The sequence below is a fragment of the Cibotium barometz genome, chromosome 63 (genome assembly GCF_041138505.1).
Source record: "Cibotium barometz isolate CiBa-2024 chromosome 63, ASM4113850v1, whole genome shotgun sequence".
NCBI lineage: Eukaryota > Viridiplantae > Streptophyta > Polypodiopsida > Cyatheales > Cibotiaceae > Cibotium > Cibotium barometz.
This window is the reverse complement of record NC_141108.1, coordinates 2,718,518-2,740,212: the sequence shown is the minus strand read 5'-3', so window position 1 is coordinate 2,740,212 and position 21,695 is coordinate 2,718,518. Positions and strand designations below refer to the sequence as shown.

Below are 21,695 nucleotides of genomic sequence, written 5' to 3'. Positions count from 1 at the left end.
TTTATAATCAAGATTACAAGGAGTAATATTAGTTACTCTCCACTTCTTTCTGCAATTCAATGCTTTGTATTGTGTTGTTCTAGTGTTTCATGCTCACACAAAGCACATTGAGATATAGAATCATTATATACATGAGCTTATCATGGATGGAGAGATGAAGCTTGTCTATTATGCCCGACAAGAGAGAATTGTGCAAACATTTTCACAAAGGCTTTAATGAGAGATTTTCTAGAGTGTCGCCTTCATCAACTCAATGTATGACCCAAGAGGTAGTTCACCTATACGTGAACATTGAGGGGGGAGTTGGAAAATGCATTTTCTCAATGCTTTACTCTCACGTTGTTTCTATGGATGACGGGTGTACTCTATTATGTAAGGCTCCCCTTATGAGCAATAGTCATAGTCATTGTGGCGAGCAGCCGAGCACCCGACAGTTTCCCTGTTTAGACACTGGATAGCCATGTGGCCAGATGGTTAGGAGACGGCTCATCCTACTTGGCACTCTGCCAAGTAGGATGCATGCTTGTGCCACCTATGTGATTATATTAGTGAGTGTTGAACAACAAACTAAGGAGACATTCCCTTCGGATCCTAGTTATAGTCTAACATGGTCAGTTGGCCATTTTTTAACCAGTCATGGGTTGACCACATGGTCGACCTACGTCCATGTTGACCCTCGATAGTGTATATTGACTAGTTTAGCAACCTTAGTTCATCAGCGAGTTCATTGTGTTTAAGCATTCTTGGAAGAAAGACATCCTCTGTCCAAAAAGTCTGTCTAGATCGCCATCAAAGCTCACTCGAAGTACACAGGTGGATGGTTGCCATCAATTTGTAATCAAGTTTGCAAAGAGTAATATTGTTTACTCTTCACTTCTTTCTCCAATTTAGTGCTCTGTATTATGTTGGTCCTGCTTCCACTATCGTGTATCCTACATGGCTTTAACTTGTGTTAAGAAATCTTGAGTTAATAAGTAAGCATGTTTTATAAAAGATCTCTAGGTTTATGGTTAGGATCATTATTTAAAAGCAAAGATTGAATAAATGCTTGTAAAAAATCTAAGATTTTAAATTATAAAATCTTGGATTTAAGGATTATTCAAATTATGAGTTGATTCTTAATCTATAAAATTATAAAAGTATTATTTATAAAAAGATTGTAGAACGAATAATGTGGGACTTAGTTATAAAGCCAAATAGTTTCTTAAGAATTTGAATTTATGATTAAGCATTGAAATTAAAATTAGTTAGTTTTAGAGACTGTCTCAAGGCTCAAATGGGTATCGGTCCTGCTAGGGAATGCACCTGGTTGTAAATGGGAAACTCAATGAATCAATTGATAGTAAGGTATCTATCTCACGTGCGAGATTTTGACTAAGATGAGTTAATTTTAAAAAGAATACTCGACTTGTTTGTCATCTGGTTTTTTTCTAATGTACATAAAATCCAATGACATTTTTTTTAAATTCAAGAAAAGATATGATTCTTTAAAAAAAAAATCTCGAAAAGAATATGTTTAAAATTCAAGGAATGATTTTATTTTATTTTTTATACTTTAAACCATACACGAGATGAAGCGGTCTGCAAACAGTTGGTTGGACCATTGCACGCACTTATGCACACGCACGTGCACTACACTCCCATTTTCTCACTCGCACAGGCTGGCTGTGTCAGGCACACACAATCCTACACATTTACCCACTTATTTATAGCCGCACATGCATACACACATTCGTGCACGTGTGCACATCCACATTCACTTACATCTTTGCATTGCACCCACGCACGTGCACACCCACCTGCATAAACGTGCACCCTTGACTTATATTCGCATGTGCACTATTCCCATTTCCACATTCACACTCACCCACCCGCACACTTACACGTGTGTGCTCCCCACTCACGTGCATGCACACAACACATTTGTGTGTGTGCACGTGCATGTGAATGGTGAGCACACGTGCGAGGCGTGCACGCATGCATATGCAACTGTAAATGTGGGTGCACATGCATGAAGGTGGGTGTGCATGTGTGAGCGTGGGGTTGCGAGTGAGTGTGGTACGTGTGCACTTGTGTGCGCAAATGGACAACGTTAAAAGGAGAGATGTAAGACTTCTAGGCCCTCAATCGAAGGTCTATATACTCGCTCTTCTTGGGCTTTACATTACTAAGGTGGATGATTAGTTTTTGAAGAAAATCTTGAGGAATCAATTCTCTTTTGTGGCATACACTTCTAGCTGTACTATTGAATGCAAATGAAACTATGCCCATTCACTGTGTAAAAGGGTTTACTAGACTTACGGCGATGAAATAGTGAAAAAAATGAACATGAAAAAAAGGAACATAAGTGAGCACATGTGAAACATAAAAGACAAACAATGTAAGATGCACATGTTAGACTTGATCTCCAAGGATTCAAGCCATTACAGTACCACCATTTTAGTATGACCATGATGCCCACAACCTTTTCGGCATACAAGAGCTGAACCAAATTGCCCAAAAGTACATTTTCTTCATTTAGATATTTCGAGGTACCTCATTTTCAAACAAGAAGCAATCAGACAAACACCATTCTGTAGGAATAACCACCAGTTATGGTTTCGTCGGCATTAGTAGAGGCATTTGCCATAGTAATGAGAGCTTCCATTGGTCTACACATTGCACAACATGTGAGACAAGGCTATATGGGACTCCATAGGCACACACAGCTTGGTACACACTCAGGCTTTGCAAAGTTCGGGAGACCACAATCAATTCTTTTTAGATGCATTGTACCATGACATAGGGAGATATCAGTGGCTACTCTTGGAGGAATATGGTTGATACCCTGAGTCTACATGGGGGCATCTTCCTCCTCAAGGTGAAGCTCCTCTGAGAACAAAGGATAAACTAGAGACCATCTATCAGATGTAGACACTCACTGCCCCCTTTTCAACTATGGAAGACAACTAGAAGGGAGCTAAGGACTGCACTTCCCGGCAACATGTCAAACTAGGGGCCTCATAAGATACCTTGCATGTGTGCCCCCTAGAGGTTTTCTTTATAGTAGGTGTCACACCACATACTGAAGGATAGATCATGCAGATGTTACCACATACTCCAATACATTATAGCCTCGATCCAGAACCAACATCAAGTTGTTATGTAGTCTGTCAAGAACACAATTCTTTTTTCTTTTCTTTTTTTCAAAAGTCCCCTTTTCAAGGGGATGTAGCCGAGCTAGAAGCTACACCACTCTCTGTCAGGGCTCGAACCCACAACCTCTTGATTCTCAGTCTCATGACCCAAGAATCCACACGTCCAAAGAGGGACCCAAAGTCTCCAGTGGTTATGTGTTCATCCCATATACTTGACACTGAGACTAACCTGTTACATTTTTCATAACTAATTTACATCTATGAGAAATATCGTGTGCAACAAATCAAAAGGCCAATTGGCCAGCACAAATCAGCCTCTTCATACAGATCTCCAGACAGCTGTGTTCCTCTACATGTCTTCATCTGGCTCTCATGAAAACGCTTGGGCTGGACAGAATGTGTGAATAATGGTTGGAAAAGTTCAGGTGTCCTCTGAAAAAGAAGTTAATGAGGCCATAGTCTTGATCCTCGGAAACCTCTTTTCCACTCAGTGACCCGTATATCCTCAGAATCATGCCAAACAAACTCCATCTGGAAATATCCACACAAGTATTACCTTACACTCAGAGATGAGCATTCAAGGTTTGCACACGAAATTGGAACTGCCAGATTTAATTAAACCATAATCACCTCTCCAACAATCACTGCATCACCCTCGCAGACTCCACGTTGCCTTAAAGCCTTGTTTACTCCACTCACATTTAGAACATGTTGAAACCGCTTAAGAGCTTCAAAATACCTGCAAAAAAATAAAATAAAAAATAAAAAAATCCAAAGTTTGGCAACCAGCAAACAATCTATGTAAATGTATGTATACATACATATACATATACAAACACAAGCATATCTGTCCAAAACAAACAAAAGATACTGGGGAGGGGCTTCGGATACTAACTCCCAGTTCGTCATCTGTGTAAAACGTTCCAAACCGACCCCCTGGACTCGCCATGTTTTGGATCCTGTATCACCAAATATCTCAAACTCCTCAATCGAAGCACTGCGCTGCCTCCTTATCATCTCTCCAATTGCCAACCCTTCACCTTCGGCTTGTGATTCCTTACCTGCAGGTGTATATGTGTGTTGCCTAAGAGGCTGAAACAAGACCAGTTGACACAAAACTGTGACGAAGCAGCACAAACTGACCTGTATCGTCTTCATCTAGAGTCCTGGGAAGAGATTGTAGTAGGGAGTATGCTTTGTTGATCAACTCAGTAGTGCCCATCTTTGAGGCTGCACTTATGCAGATAGGTTCAATTCCCTTTTCTTTCAGATAAGCCTGAAAATTCTGCCAACGCTCCGCTGCCTCAGGAATGTCCATCTTATTGAAGGCTACAATATAGGGCTTCTCAGAGAGCGCAGGGTTGAAGAGCTGAAGCTCAAGCCTCACTGCCTCATACTCCTGTTCTGGCTGTTGACTCGTGCCATCCACCATATGCACCTGCATAAACAAATCCATTATGGTATAATTTCTGATGCATGACACATTCGGCATTCTCCTAGAGTTGAACTCGCCCGCACCTGGTGTGTAAAACCGCCTACTTCTATTGACACGTTGCTTGCTGCACCAACCTGGGCTGATGGACTGCAATTTTGGGCAGCTGAATGAATACTGGACAACACAGTGCCCAAGGATACAGTCCCAGTGGGAACAGCTTTTGAAAACATTGTATCTAGTCATGCACAGTTGGCCAACCAGCCAACCAGCCAACCAGCCCTTTAGCCCCTATACAAGGGCAAGTGAGGATCATTGTAGGGGATCCTAGAAGCACTGTTGGCAGCTAAGTGTAAATGCAACATCAGGGGTCATCAGATTTGCAGCTTTCTTTGCTTTTTACATTAATGCACGGCCGGAGGATAGCACGACTTGCATTGCATTGTAGATAAGCACAGATAGTCACATGCATCCCGCACTTGGATGCATGTGGACATACCTGTATGCCACGTGGACATACCTGTACATCAGGTACAAGACTTAAGAGGGGTAATTGGCCCTTTGTGAGCCCTTGTCTGGGACTAGTCAACTAGGGATCCATTGTAGAGCGTCATGGTCAGGTGTACAAATCCCATACATGGTCATGATCAGGTGTGCATGCCCCACACGTCTTTGTAAACCTCTGGAATGATGTAGAGATGGACTGGGCATTGGTAGGTTTCCAGCCTTATAGCCTTGCACATGGCAGCCCATGGCCCACCAAAGGGGCAGCCAAAGGTTTAGGACCCAATTGGCCAGCCCCAAGAGCTACACCGAGAGCCACCATGGGCATGGGGGCTAGCCCATCACCCAGTCGGCCAGCCCGACAGCTTGTCAGCAAGTAGCGATGGCAGCCCAGCAGCACACGTGTGAAAAGCGATGACATATGGGCTAATTTCTGCAAGTCGTGAGCATGTAAAACTGGCTGACCGGAAGCATATGGAGAAATATATATTCAGCCCTTCAGTCCAGCCCATCTCATCTCATAATTCTGCAAGTGCCAAGGATTTAAAGGCATAGACAGCCAGTAGGAGCCAAGGGCAAGGTGGACGGTGAAGATCAAGGGTCATCTTCAAGCTGAGAGTTACCTCAACCAAGTGAAGGTCTCTAGAGTCAGTTCAGTCCTGGTTATTGACAGCTAGCAAGTAGTCATTCTACTCATTCAATAAAGCAAAATACACCATATGAGGTGGGGGGCCTTCAGAGCGTATTTGGGATCCAACACTGTGTATTGTCTCTCTTCTCCCTCAGCACTCTTAGTCTCATTACATCATGCTATACATCGTCAAGAAGAAAGGTGCGGAAAGCTATTTATCAAACTATAATCCTCCTATATAAGCTTCCGCATGTTACAATGGTATCAAAGCTTTGCTTGTTGGTGAAGAGATTGAGCCAAAGAAAAAAAAAATCGCTTGTGTGGTTGGTTTATAGATGCCGGAAGCACTCCCCATTCCGGTGTGACTCCTCAACAATTGGTTCTCAGCCTCCAGAATGCAACCAGAAACATCTCTGACACACACAGTGGATGGTTTGTTTGCGGTCAGGAAGAACATTGACCACTCCCACTATGGCAACCTCCGACGATGAGAGAACAACCAACCTGGGAAGAGACTGTCACTTCTATAGCAACGGTATCAAGGAGCACTTATCTTAGTGAGGACCAGATGACATTGATGCTCCAGAATTTCATGCACCTCATGAAATCATTGCTTGAGCAAAAAGCTATGATTCGGGCCTTGGAGAAGCGGTTACCTCTTCCAGCCTCTTCTTCCCCCCTCGCCAGTTCTCACCCAAGTTCCTACCTCTACTAACTCTGATGAGGGGAACACAGCAAGCCCGTTCTCCACTTGATTGCAGATATGAAGGATGAGCTTCAGATGAAGGCGGACCTCGAAGCAGCAGCTCGCGCTGTTGAGAAAGAAGCCCAAAGACGACACATGAAACACGAGTGATTCCTTGTAGCTCTAGATGCAAGGGTGATACCTCAACTCATCTTCACAAGAAGGTAAACTTCAATAAGTATAATGGTAAACTCGATTCCATCGCTTTGTATTCTTAGATTCATCAATTTGAAGCTTGTTTTGCTGCGGAGAGAAAGTCAGTTCATCCCCAATTTCTGCCCATTTCTGGTGTCCTTTTGGTCCCTTTTGCATGGCCCTTGATTGTGGACAGGCCACCCCTTTTTTCCATATTTTTTGGGATTTTTCCCAGCCCTTTTGGTATTTTACCAGTCGGCCAGCTCATCTACTCCAGTCGGCCAGCATATGCAGCTCCAGTCGGCCATCTCTCCTCACCTATAAATAGGTGGGGATGGCCTCTCACTTTTCATTCAGTCTTGTACATATTTTGCTCCCTCACTTATGAGACTATCTGTGTCTCTTGCTTGGGACTATTTTGCTTCAGTATATTCAGCATAGTTGCTCCATCTCTCTCTCTCTCTCTCTCTCTCTCTCTCTCTCTCTCTCTCTCTCTCGCACTCTCTATTCAACACACTCTAGTGCCCCTTTGCTTCCGCTCTATGCACTCTTTCAATAATCACCAACCCAATCCAAATCACTGTAAGCATGGAGCTGAAAATCACCCCGAGCATAGAACAAACCAAGAGATTGGGTGCCCTATAAGTAACTGAACACACGCTTAACAGCTTGCCAATGCTTTGTCCCTACACTATGCATAAATTTTCTCAAATGGCACACTCCAAACTGTACGTCTGACCTGTGTTACACAAGTATATGAGGCAGCCAACAGCCTTGCTATAAAGAGTGGCATCACAAGGCTCTTCTACATCACACATACTCAGCCCAAGTCCGGCTTCTATTGGAGTAGAAAAAGGCTTACAATCCTGAAATTTGAACCTTTGTAGCAGCCCCTTTATGTACTTGGACTACAGCAAAACAATGCCCTCTTGTAACCATACAACCCGTATGCCCAAATAATAGTGTTTAACAACCCGAGATCTGACATCTCAAATGCTGCAATGTTATACTCATTGGTCCCTATTAGCAACATATCATCCACATATAGGATGATGATAATCAAATCCTTTGTCTACCTTGACGTAGAGGATACTCTCCGTATTGGTGGTGGATCAAATAAGTATGTATCTTTTCATACCAAGCTCGAGGAGCTTGTTTGGGGCAATACATTGCCTTGCGTATCTACATACTTTCCCTTCTTGACCATGTGCCACAAAACCCATGGATTGACTCACATAAACATTCTACAGCAAGTCCCCATTAAGGAAGGCTGTTTTGATATCCCACTGATGTACATTCCATCCATGATGGGCAGCCAATGCAATAACACTTCTGATGGTGGTCATCTTGGAAGTAGGTGCAAAAGTATCATCATAATCGATGCCCTTTTGCAAAGCATATCCCTTTTCCACAAGTCTTGCTTTGTAATTGTCAATAGTAGAATCAGCAATGATCTAACCTTCAACATGGAAAGGCAACTTGTAGAAAAGGAAAGATTGATAAATTTCAGCAAAAAGCTTACAAAATTTCTGTACATGAATTTACCAAGCAAAGCAAAGGCTCTTTCTTCACACACTCAGACCTGCTCAGTGTGATGTAATCAGCCTCTAAGGACATCAAGCTGAAATTCATAGCCAAAGTAGCTATAATGCCAAAGTAGCATAGGCCAAAATAGCCTAGCACAAGGAAAGAGGGAGGAAGAGTGAAAGCCTAAAAATTGTACCCAATCTAGTATCAAGGGGGAGTGTTGAAATGAGTGATGCTAGAGTGCTATGTCACCTAGTCAAAGTTATCCACCATGAGCTATCAAAGCTTTGTTGTATCTCCCTCATATAAAAGGGGTCATTTTCAGTCAATAAAATCAAGCAAGCTCTCAAACCTCTTTATGAGTATAAGTCTTAATCTTGTAACCTAATAGTGCTCGAGTCTAAATCTTCATTAGTTTAGTTCATTCATCATGATTGTTCTTAGGTATCACCCATCCTAGCTTAGCTAAGTACTAATCACATCTAATGAGTATAGGATTGATTCACTTTCACCATCACTATCTCCCTGGGAGCTTGGATCCTCAAGTTCTAACATAATTTAGCAGACATTCGGTAGAAGCAAGTCAATCATTCATCCATCATTATAGAAAGTCAGTAGAAGTCATGTAGGGGCCAGAGATCACCCCTTTGGGACTGACCAAGGACCTATATTATGTACAAGCATTCCGCAACCTTTTTGTACCATATTAAATACAAGAAAACCTGACACCAACCATCTCTCTCTTCTACTCTCACCTCTATCTTAATCATGTTAATTCAGCATCTTGTTCCTAATCACGCTTAGGATTGTGGATCAATACAGTAAGGCTTCCGCGCATGCAACATTGGTATCAAAGCATTTAGGTTCAGCCACTAAGCATAAGTCCCAAGGAGGTGCACAGATCCATCAACAGAATGCAGCAAGGTAGCAGATGGAGTGATCTACAACAAGCGAAGCTAGAGGAAAGCAATCTCTGAGGGTATGTACTCAAAACCAGTACATCATTAAGCTCTCAGATCAGTTCCAAAGGCCTAGCAACAGGCATGATCAGTTCTAGCAAGTGACCCACCGTTGTGTTAAGGGTAAGGGATAGCAAGCATGGGGACAGCAGTGGAACAAATGCTCAGTTCTTCAATAAGGCTTGGAAGTGGAGATCAGAAGTGGAAGGTGTTCAGACAAAAATATTAAGTCAAAGTCAGAGTCAAAAGTAGTAGGTCAAAGTTAGAAGTCCAAGGAGAAAGGATGACAGTGTCCACCCCATCATCAAGTTTAGCAAGAGGGGATGTCACATGCATGCCCGTGCCATGGCTAATCTTCGGCATGAACAGCATAATCCTTGATTAGGATAAGCAATTAGGACAGCACTTAGGCCATCTTCAGTGTCATCATCATCAATAGTATTATCATCAGCATAGCATGAGTACCATCATCATCAGTAGCAACATCAGAACCATCATCATCATCACCATTAGCATGGAGTGCATAGGATCCCTGTCGGCTGCCTGTAGACAGCTTGTCGGTAGCCAGCAGGAGCCCTAGCAGTAGGTGGGGCAGCACCTAGTTGAAGGCCAGTCACATGGGACAACAGGAAAGGCAGCACAGCTATTTAAAGAATATTTTAATCGTTTTTCATGTCCAGGACCTGGCCGACCAGCATCTCCAACTCATATATAAGCATGAAGTCATGATTCAGCAGACATTCAGTAGAAGCAAGTCATTTATTCATCCATCATTGTAGAAAGTCAGTAGAAGTCATGTAGGGGCCAGAGGTCACCCCTTTGGGACTGACCAAGGGCCTACATTATGTAAAAGCATTCAGCAACCTTTTTGTACCATATTAAATACAAGAAAACCTGACACCAACCATCTCTCTCTTCTTCTCTCTCCTATGTCTTAATCATGTTAATTCAGCATCTTGCTCTTAATCAGACTTAGGGCTGTCAATCAGCGCAGCAAGGCTTCCATGCATGCAACAGTTGATAAATCCCTTGAAACTAACTCTTCACACACCATGCTTCCGCCATAATTCCTTCCATTTTTCTGCCTTCATGAAAGCCTTTTAATGTCAGGCCACAGTAGCTGGGGTGCATCCTACACTCCAACACCCCCAGAAAATATACACAGCAACTGGCACAGACCACCCCTCTACAATTCTCATCCCATGCAATCTACACTTTGCATCTCATGCAGATCCTTAGCAGACACCTCATGCAATGTGGCATGTCATCAGACAACCCAGATTCTAGAACTTCAACTCATCTTTTGAGATCAATCCAACTCTGCTTATTCTTTGCTGAGTATTATTCACTAACCTCATACCAATTTCACTTTTGTTTTGTGAACTGGAATAATAGCAGATTTTGGCAAGAAAGGACAAGTTTCTTGCACACCAAACAAGATTAGAATGCAAACCATTACCAATGAGTATCCAATAAACGTACGACTTGAAAACCTCTAGATGTTGCTTGTCACAGTGGTGCACACAGTAGATCCACTAGATCCACATCCAAATGGTGCTTTGGGGGCTCTAGCATGTTCAAGTGAAATAAGAGGGGCTGCCACATGCTTCCCTGGCCAGCAACTAGACTCATTGGACTAGGGCTAGAACGCTGAAGATCTGGGCTACCCTTGATTAATCCCAAATCAAAGTAAGAGAGAAAAACAGTGGGAGGTTTAAACAGAGCTTTTCCTCGCATTTGCAGGCATAGTAGTATTGGATGCTGTCCCCGGTGAGTTGGCCTAGCAGTAAGCACTCATGCTTGTAGCCCAAGGCCATGTGTTCAAATCCCACCACAGGCAAAAGGACGTTGTCTAAAGACTCAAGAAAAACACTAACAGTTTTACCCATGGGTGTGGCTAGCCACGGTCACACCATGGCTTGCGAACTAGCAAGGAAAGGAGTACTCCATACCTACTGAAAAGGATTGCTACTAATTTCTTGTGACTTAAACTAAACCGTATGCCGCATGGACAGAACCGAGTGCAAGCCTCAGGTCTTTGATGGACTAGATACTCCTCGCTTATGGCCAAATGGGAAGCTATGAAAAAACATGCAATAAAAAGTGGTCAGCCACTATAAAACCATTAAATGTCTGATCCATTGGCAAGCAACATGTTAATCATAAGCAGGATGTTGACAAGAAATCATTTAAAAGGGAAAAAAAAATTTACCAAGACACGACAACGCTCTGTGTGTCGTAAGAACTCGTGGCCCAGGCCAAAGCCACGATGTGCACCTTCTAGTAGTCCGGGTAAATCAGCTACTACCATCGATGATTCAAATCCTATTGGTACCACCCCCAAATTGGGCAGAAGCGTAGTGAATGGATAGGCTCCGATTGCAGGTTGAGCTGCACTAATGACGCTTAAGAGTGTGCTTTTTCCAGCATTAGGAACTCCAATTATCCCAACATCTGCAACAAGCTTCAACTCCAGTTCTAGCCACCTAGCATAAGTAGGAAAGGAAACAGTAAGTCTTTTAAATGACATAATTAGTATAATTTAATGGTTTTGTCAACCATCGCTTCATAATAAGTCAGAATTTTCCAAGTTAACATGAGCAAAACAAAAGCCCTCTTGCAGCTAATGAACTGTGGAGCTTGTCACCCTATTCCTAAGGACACCTTTCAAATCATGTCGTAAACAATGGGTACTTTTGAGCTTAATTTAGCACTTACTTGTCCAAAGATCACTCTGGTCACCAAATACATGGACACCTTGCCAACCTTTAGAGTTCCACCATAAAATAAGGACTCCAAGTGACTTAACTAGCATGAGATTCAGACACCAAGTGCTCACTTACATGATATTACTTCACTCTTAACTCAAGGTGTGTTGCTTGGATCAGCAAGAAAAAAAATCACGATGGCACTCCCTTTGGCAAACATTGGGCACAAGGCTACGTGTTTTGCATCCTGCAAACAATATGGTTGAGGTGGATTTTGCTAGACAGTGGAACTCTGCAAAAGCAGCCAACAAGGTTGCAATGCCACAACTAATGCCGAGTGGCAATCGCAAGAAACTCAATTTTCCATGCTCGCACAAAGCATCGTGAGGTCTATAATCACTTCATGCACAGGCTCATCATCAAAAAGAAATCGGCACCATCTATTGCCTTATGGCAAGAAAATTGCACCATCACCTTCATCACCAAGGCTTTCAGCAAAGATCTAATGGAGTATTGTCTTCATCGACTAGGGATTAAACTATGAAGGTAGTTCACTCAAGGGTGGACATTGAGGTGGGGTGTTAGAAATCAATGCTCTCGTCTCATGTTGGATCAGACATCTTCTAACTCATAAATGTGAGGCCCCCCCTTTTGAGGAGAACAGGGTGGACAGAAAAGTTGGGTATGGTACGTTTTTGAGAGTGTTATGTACAAGTACCGAAAGTAAGCATTAAGATAAATATAGAGAAAATTGGGATTACTAGAAATAGGAAAATTGGGAAAATTAGCAAAATTAAGAGTTGGAGGAGACTAACATGACATAGCGGAAGCCTTCATGCCTTAATCGCAGCCCTTAAGCACCTTGTAGGAACATTAACGCAAAACGCGGGAGAAAGAGAGAAAGAGAGAGAGAGAGAGAGAGAGAGAGAGATTTTCCAATATAATGTATTATGTAGATAGGAAAAGGTTACATACGCCATAGGCCTTCCCAAAGGGCTACTGACTACTTCTACTGCCTATACATGATCCAACTCCAAGATGGAGAGAGATAAAATGATGCAAAAGATGCTACTTCTATTTATATGATGTTTGGATGCTGGTCGGCTAGCTTCAACTGCTGTCAACCATGAAGGTGCTGAACAGTTAGGGTTAGGGTTTTGAGGTTCTGCAAAACAGAAAACGTGGGAAGCAGAGAGAGAGTGAACACGACTCTTGTATTCAGTATATTAAAGTGAAGTACAATGCCACATAATGAAGTGACCTAAAAGATGTGTTCACATGTCCGGCCATAAGTGTGCCAGGTGGACCAAATCACTTATAAACAATTATAAGTGAAACTAAGCTAAACTGGGGAAAAAAACCTCCACTAACTGAAGTAAAAAGTGCCCCAGTAATCTACTGATGATCACTAGCACTCCTCTGGGTGCATACACAGCATAAAACCCAACAAACCCCCCTGGAGTGATATGTGATCACTGTACATCATCCACCAAAAGGAAACAAATTCAAAGCAGTGCGGAATGCTTTGAATTTCGGACGTGGTAATGCCTTAGTGAAGATGTCTGCCACATTCTCATCTGTAGGACAGTAGATCAGACTAATATCACCTGCCTGGAGTCTCTCCCGAACAAAATGACAGTGAATCTCAATGTGTTTCGCGCGAGCATGAAACACAGGATTCCTGGCCACAGCAATGGCACTCTGACTATCAGTATAGATAGGTGTAGGCTCCTCCACTGAAATATCCATATCAGTCATGAGACAACGCAGCCAAACACACTCAACAGTAGTAGTGTAGGCTACTCTGTACTCTGCCTCACAAGACGAAGTGGCCACTGTGGTCTGTTTCTTGCTTAGCCAAGAAATACATGAAGAGCCAAGAAAGAAACAATTTCCACTAGTGGAATGTCTGGTATCAAAATCACCAACCCAATCTGAATCGCTGTAAGCATATAACTGCATGTCACCCCCCTCAGGATAAAGCAATCCAAGAGACAAGGTACCCTGCAAATACCGGAATACACGCTTCACAGCTTGCCAATGTGACAATCGCGGGCTGTGCATGAATCTGCTCAACTGAGATACGGCATACTGAATATCTGGCCGTGTAGTACACAGGTAAATAAGGCACCCAACAGCCTGAGCATATGTAGTGGCATCAAAGGAAATATTGTCATCTTGTAGTGACAGTTTCATCCCAGGCTCCATAGGAGTGCTAATAGGCTTGCAATCCTGAAATTTAAACTTCTCCAGAAGTTTAGCAACATATCGAGATTGCAACAACCCAATGCCTCTGTTATCCTACACAAACTGTATGCCCAAATAGTAGTGTACGAGCCCCAAATCAGACATGTCAAATGTCTGTTGCAGTATCTCTTTAAAAGCTGCAATTTTGTCATCATTTGATCCCATGAGCAAAAGATCATCTACATAAAGACTGATGACCAGCAGATCTTTCTCTTCTTTCTTTACATACAAAGTGGCTTCTGATGGACTGTTCACAAAGCCTTGAGTGAGTAGGAAAGCATCTATCTTTGCATACCAAGCTCGTGGAGCTTGTTTCAAACCATACAAGGCTTTTTTCAGCCTGCATACTTTCCCTTCATGACCATGTTCTGCAAAACCTATGGGCTGATATACATAAACTTCCTCCTCGAGGTCCCCATGTAGAAAAGCAGTCTTGATGTCCAACTGGTGAACAACCCAACCACGATGTGCAGCCAATGCAATGACACACCTAAGTGTCGACATACGGGATGTAGGAGCAAATGTCTCCTCATAATCAATGCCCTTCTTCTGTGCATAGCCCTTTGCAACTAGACGGGCTTTGTACCTGTCAATGGATCCATCTGCATGTCTTTTCAACTTATAGACCCACTTAGTACCAATGGCTTTCTTGCCTTTGGGCAGATCAACCAAATCCCATGTTTGATTCCTTTTAATAGAATCAAGCTCATCCTGCATGGCTTTATTCCAATGCACATTGTCTCGTGCATCCACAAATGAATCAGGCTCATCATCATCCTGTAAACTGGCTGCCATAACCATATTCAAATCCATGATGTGTGCATGCTCATTGGTCCTCGTCTCCCTACGAGTACGACCAGCAAGAGGACCCTCTAGATGGCTGTCCTATAATGTCCTCAAATACCATCTAGGTATGTGTCTGACCTGTGGTGCCTGCTGCCCCATATTTGGTTCAGCTTCTGGCTCACTTTGCTGCAGAATTTCTGCACCACCTTCATGATTTGCTGGCTGTCCTGTACCCTTCAAAGTGGACTTGCATACCACAGTGTGCTAAAGAAGAAATGGACAACAAATTCTTCTTTATCCCTGGTACATATAAGGCATCTGTAAGGCGAAGAATAGAGCCATCAATGGCTGTGAGCTGAATCTCCCCAATGCCACGAACTGGATATGAAGCATTATTGGCACACTGAACAGTTTTGCCAACAGGGGCAGGGCCTACATGACAAAACAAATCCCTGCGAGATGTGATATGCTTTGAAGCACCACTATCAAAATACCAAGTACATGCATGCTCTGTCATACTGAGTGCCTGTGAAGACCAAGAGGCATCATAGCTGCATGTATAGAAACAATAATCCCTGTCCTCAACAAAAGAAGCAGTCTCTGGAGGAGCTTTAGAGGCATCATTTACAGACATCCCAGATTCCTTTGCCTTCTCTTTGGCAATCCTTTTTCTACACTCTGTGATGTAGTGACCTCGCTTCTTACAGTAATGGCATTTGCCCTTCTTCTTGGGCTGTCCATCACCTTTCTTGGTATCCTGAGATGAACCACCATCACCTGAATTCTGATTTGAACTCTTTGGCTGAGATTTGCCTTTCCCTTTTTGACCTGTAGTAAATGCTTGTTCAGCACTTGTGTTCATATTCATATTCTTCCTGATTTGCTCTTCTTGTAGCAAGAGAGCAACAAGTTCCTGATACTTAAGGGGTTCAACAACATTCCTCATGCTGAGGTTCAAAGAGGTATGAAAGGCCAAGTAAGATCTTGGCAAAGAGTTCAAGATGGTGGACACAAGCTGTGTCTCAGGAATAATCTCATCCACATTGATGAGTTGCTCTCTCAAATCCTGCAGCTTGTTCAAGTGGCTAGACATATCATCTCCTTCATGCATTTTCTGATTTTCCAGCTCTCTTTTCAAAAACGAGATTCGAGCCTCATTACGAGCAGCATACATCTGCTCCAAAGTCACCCATGCATTCCGTGAAGAGCCAGCTGAACGAATATGAGGTATAATAGACCTCTGTACTGACAATGCAATGAGTGACAAGGCTTGTGCATCTCTGGCATCCCATGTCTTCTGAGCATTTGTTCTTTGAACAGGCAAAGGCTGACCTGGTGCCTGTACCTGTTGTCCTCGTCCACGAGCACCCCCTTGGGGAGGAGTCTCTGGAGCCAATGGACATGGACGTGGTTCATCACCACTAACAAAATCCCAAAGACCTTTTGCCACGAGCACATTTCTCAACATAAAACTCCACAAGGAGTAGTTCATGCCGTCCAACTTGTCTTCCTTGGACAAATACGTGAATACATCACTCTGCTGTTGATTTGCCATTATGCCAATGCACAATGTTGTACCTGTGTATCAAGAAACCCAATAGCAAGAACCCTGAAAACAACTGTACTCCACTGAATACAGCTAACACAAATATGCCTGCACTCTCAATCCTCTGAATGTGCAACACAATGCACCACTGACTGAATAGAGCAGCACAAATGGCTTACAAAATGCCCAAAAATGCCCAAAATTACTGCACCTAAAACCTTGCAACAAAAAACCTGTAGAGATTTCTTCGCAAGAAAATCTGCCTGTATCTGCCAGAAAATTTTCACAGAGAAAAATGCCCAAATTTCAAAACTTGTAAAGCTTACCACAACTGTGATTTTTGCATGTATAAGTCGACTTGTTGGCTTCAGATATGCACAGCAGGTACAGGACTGTTGTACTGTGCAGGTATGGATGACTGGACTGTTGTACTATGCAGGTACGATGACTGTACGGAGCAGACTGCAGGTTTGGTCGATTGTACGACTGATGTACAGAGCTGCAGTCGTGGTACTGTACTGAGCAGGGCCAGCAGGTACACAGCAAGAGTAGGTCGCCTGTACGAAGCAGAGCGACTGTACCTGCAGCAGCTGACGAGTTACACGTAGCAGGTACAATACGGAAGCAGGTACTGTACTCAGTCGACTGTATGCAGTTGACTGGTACTCTACGGAGCAGAGTACGGAACAGGACAGGTGCCCGTACTGAATGTACGACTGAAGGCGGCGCTGTCTGTACGGAAACAGTCGTCTGGCTGCGTAGGAGTGTACAGACAGTTGACGGCGAGGGCAGGGTAGGGCAGACCAACTTGGAGGCTCCGATACCAAATGAAGGTGCTGAACAGTTAGGGTTAGGGTTTTGAGGTACTGCAAAACAGAAAACGTGGGAAGCAGAGAGAGAGAGTGAACACGACTCTAGTATTCAGTATATTAAAGTGAAGTACAATAGCCACATAATGAAGTGACCTAAAAGATGTGTTCACATGTCCGGCCATAAGTGTGCCAGGTGGACCAAATCACTTATAAACAATTATAAGTGAAACTAAGCTAAACTGGGGGAAAAACCCTCCACTAACTGAAGTAAAAAGTGCCCCAGTAATCTACTGATGATCACTAGCACTCCTCTGGGTGCATACACAGCATAAAACCCAACAAACCACCTGATTTTTCCTCCAACATGACATGTGTGACATAAAATGCCAAACTCTTCACCATAATTACTGATAAATGTTGCCGACTCTCACACAATGCTGTTGACTGATATTCTACTGCTACCAACCTGATATATGTGTACTGAATTGCTGCCGACCTGATGCATGCTGATGAAGATGTCCTAAATGCATCTAATATTGCTGCCTAATGAGGGATATGATCAGGGATTAGACATGGCACTGCCTTGTGCACACAACATCCCCTCCTGTTAAGCTTCATTGACGGGAATTCAACTTTTTCTGTCTTGTGACTTTGGATGACTATCATCATCCCTTGACTGCTCTGGGATTTCAACTTTGTCATACTTCTTCCATGGCAACTTAGCTGAATCTCCATGATTGTGCATATGTTCCAATGTTGTCCCCCTGCATGCATACCCTTGTTCCTGAACGCACTGACTTATGATTGATGACTGAGGTTGATCAAGGCACCGAACTGAGATGCAACTCCCGTTCCCGGGAAGCCACTAAGGTACTCCTTTGAGGACCCTAACTTCCATGGGCTAAATGCTGAGGATTCACCTAATGCATGCCTGACCTTTCTGAAGCTTCTTAACTGCTTGCATTTACCTTGCTTGGACCTGTACACCCCTTAGGACAATGCCCTTGAGAACTACGACAATGCCCTTGTGGTACAAGTATGACACCCTTGGGGTGGAGGTTGGTCCTGGCGTGATGAAGATAGGGTGGGTGTGGCTACTAGTCAAGGAATGCCTACTAGTCCAGGCATGGGAACTTTACATATTCTGATGTGAAGCTGTGGGACCTGCAGTGCTTGGTGATGTGGCTACACCTGATGCTCTGATACCAATGTGACATGTGAAAGCCTTCATGCCTTAATTGCAGCCCTTAAGCACCCTGTAGGATCATAATGCAAAACGCATGAGAAGAGAGAGAGAGAGAGAGAGAGAGAGAGAGAGAAGTTTTCCAGAATAATTTATTATGTACGTAAGAAAAGGTTACATAGACCATAGGCATCCCCAAAAGGGCTACTAACTACTTCTACTGCCTATACATGATCCAACTCCATGATGGAGAGAGATAAAATGATACAAAAGATGCTACTTCTATTTATATGATGTTTGGATGCTAGTTGGCCAGCTTCAACTACTGTCGGCCAGCTAATTTGTCCTCTCTTTTTTTTCCCGGGAAAAAGATCCTTCTATTAGTTAATGAAAAAACAGCCACAAAGGGCTAGATACAACCACCATAGTCACATGGGACGCGAAATGGGGATGGGGAACGGGGACGGAAAAGATTAAGAATGGCCATTCCCTGTGACTATAGAGTGACATGGGACAGGAATGGGAACGGGAAGATGTTGCCATCCCCAACATTCCCGAGTCTAAAAATTCCCATTCCCTATGACTATGATGTCAACCACGAAGGGCTAGATACAAAAGCACCTCATTTAAGGGCAGGAACCAAATGATCAAGAGGGGGAGAGACGCTTCTCCTCTAGCTGGCCGCTCTGTGAGGAGAAGGCTATCTCATAACAAGGGGGGGGGGGGGGGGGGGGAGGGACAGCCACACAGTTGGTCTGTGTAATGCCAAGTGGGGTCACCACCTCTATCTGTGAGAAATGGGCGAGGGCTCCAAAGCCTCAAGAAAGCTTCCTACTGCATCCGCATGCAGTTAGAACCTCCTTGAAGCTTCCCCCACTGACCGCAGAGGGTGTGAATGATATCGAGCCATATGCTCTTGATGGACTCAACCGGCGGAGTGTGGGTACCCTCAATGGCCTCGCTACATCTAGCTCGCCAAATGTGCTAGGCGGCTATGCTACTGCAAATCTCCCATCTCTGGCATGAGTCCGGCCGCCAGTCGCCTGTAGGTGGGGCTATGACTGGTACTGCTGCAATACGATGGTGAGAGACCTTAAGGGCTAGCCCTCCCCCATCCTCCGCATAAGCCCTAACCACTCCAGCCTTTGTGGGCCCAAGCAACAGTGCCCCATGTAATGATCCGGGTCGATGCCCTGTCCATAGTGAAGATGCGGAGAATCCGCTGCCAAATCTCCTGCGCCTTCGGGCAATCCCAAAGACAATGTCACTGAGACTCCTGAGGGTGGCCACACCGTGCTGGCCAACCTCCGACTACTAGCCAAGTGTCGATGGCCAAACTCCTATGTGCCGTCAGCCAAAGAAAAGAGGGTGATCTTTCTAGGCCGAAAGCTGTCCCAAAGCCTCTTCCAGAAATCTAAAGGAAGCACTGTGACAAGCCCTATGAGATTGCCAATGTGCTGCTACTACCGGTGTGCCATCTATCTCTAGCATCTGGATCCTGCAGACTAGCCGCGCTATGTATGCAAAGAAGGGGGCATCCAGAGTCTCCTCCCCATCCGCGGAGTCATGCCACGTCCACTCTCCCAGGTCCCACTGTAGGCGTGTGAGAGGTCGGCACTCCTATATCCATAGCCGTCGGAATCTGGTGCTGGGTCTATGTGCCACTCTTGTGCCCGAAAACCGATCACCCTCACCCTCTGCAAGGTGCAGCCACTGAAATCCTCTAAGGGAAGCTCGGATCTCTCTAGTCTGCCTTGGGATCCAATAGAAAAAGTGAGCAAACCATTGCCCTCATCTGCTCCGTGGACCGCCACGAGAATATCGTGTCTAGTAAACAAGCCTAGCCATATTAGGGAGGTCGGGTCTGTTGGATAGGTGTCATCTCCAGATGGTGTCACGCTAGTGGCACACTCTTTAGCCTCTAGGCATTTTTGGGATTTATAACATTCATTTCCATTTTTTCCTATTTACACACATTTTTGGGTGGAGGAACTTTCCTATATATATGAGGCATTGTAGTTCATTTCTAATGAAGTTGGCTAGTGGTTCATTGATGAGTTCTTGAGTACATTGTCTCTTCTCTCATCTCTTCTTTCTCACATGGTATCAGAGCAAGGTGGTGGCGCACATAGAGCCTTCTTATCCTTCTTCCTCTCTACCTCTAGTCCTCTTCAACAACCCCGCTTTCAATTGCGTTTTTTCATTCTTGATTATCTGCTAAACGGATGCGTTTTTGAGGATTTTGCCCGCGTGACCTACTGGAATCATCGTGGTCTACAACTTTGCAGAAGAAAGTTTTCGCAAATTCCTCACCGTTTTTGAGTTATTCTTCGCAGACTTCCTGCATGCAGACTTCCTGCATGCAGAATTTCTGCTTGCGTTTTTTGCAGAAGCCCTTACATTCTTGATTATCTGCTAAACGGATGCGTTTTTGAGGATTGTGTCCGCGTGACCTACTGGAATCATCGTGGTCTACAACTTTGCAGAAGAAAGTTTTCGCAAATTCCTCACCGTTTTTGAGTTATTCTTCGCAGACTGCCTGCATGCAGAATTTCTGCTTGCATTTTTTGCAGAAGCCCTTACTCATCATCCTTGCACTCATTCAATGATGCAAGAGGCTTCAAACCAGCCCCTTACCATCCTCTACAAGTGTGTTTTTAAAGCACTTCAATCCGAGTCCTACAACTCTACTTGCGGTGAAAACATTGCCAACTAGTTTTCCCTACATGCGGTAGCCTTTTTTTGGAGGCTTCTTGTGGAGAGATTTCTTGGCTGTGTTTTCATCATCAACTTCAGCCCTCTTCATGGTGTTTTGAGGTACATATTCATCCTCTTTTCTACACCTTTCTACCGGCTGAAAATTCCACTTTGCTACACACTTTGTGTTTGCATTTTTGTGGACAATCAACTCCTCTATACTCCTTCTACCTAAGGCTACATTCTCAGCCCTCTTTTGGTGGTTTCTACGGAGTCTATTGGTTCATATATCGGCTGCGTTTTGTGGCTGCGTTTTTGCACTATCTTTGTGCATATTTTGGAGATACTTTCTTGGTGGACAGCCCATCTATTGGCTGCGTTTTTGGAGGTACGACACTTCTTGCCTTGTGTTTTCCCACCCTCCACTCCCTATGGGATCTCGGAAGTCCTCTACTCCAAAAGACAAAGGCAAACTTGAAGATACTATGGATCCTACATCTCCTACGACGGTTGGACCGACAACTACTACAACGGAAGTTGGTGCAATTCCTTCTTCGGTAGGTGCTTCTACTTTCTCTTTTCCGTCGTGTCCATTACCTTCTACGGATCCATACACTCTTTCTTCTTTGTCCTTTATGCCTTCCTA

At 43.9% G+C, this 21,695-nt stretch overlaps 1 protein-coding gene across 1 annotated transcript in view; it reads right to left on the bottom strand.

The window, feature by feature from the left end:
• Nucleotides 1–3,117: 3,117 nt before the first annotated feature.
• The window catches only part of LOC147603570 (GTP-binding protein OBGC, chloroplastic-like), a 55,085-nt gene continuing 36,507 nt past the window's right edge, over nucleotides 3,118–21,695 (bottom strand). The window contains exons 2-6 of the mRNA XM_086795790.1: nucleotides 11,283–11,556; nucleotides 4,281–4,575; nucleotides 4,033–4,198; nucleotides 3,768–3,876; nucleotides 3,118–3,668 (exon numbers count right to left, since the gene is read on the bottom strand). Of these exons, the coding sequence (XP_086651916.1) occupies nucleotides 3,582–3,668; nucleotides 3,768–3,876; nucleotides 4,033–4,198; nucleotides 4,281–4,575; nucleotides 11,283–11,556 (931 nt within the window). The 3' untranslated portion in view covers nucleotides 3,118–3,581. The remainder of the gene's footprint in view (nucleotides 3,669–3,767; nucleotides 3,877–4,032; nucleotides 4,199–4,280; nucleotides 4,576–11,282; nucleotides 11,557–21,695) is intronic.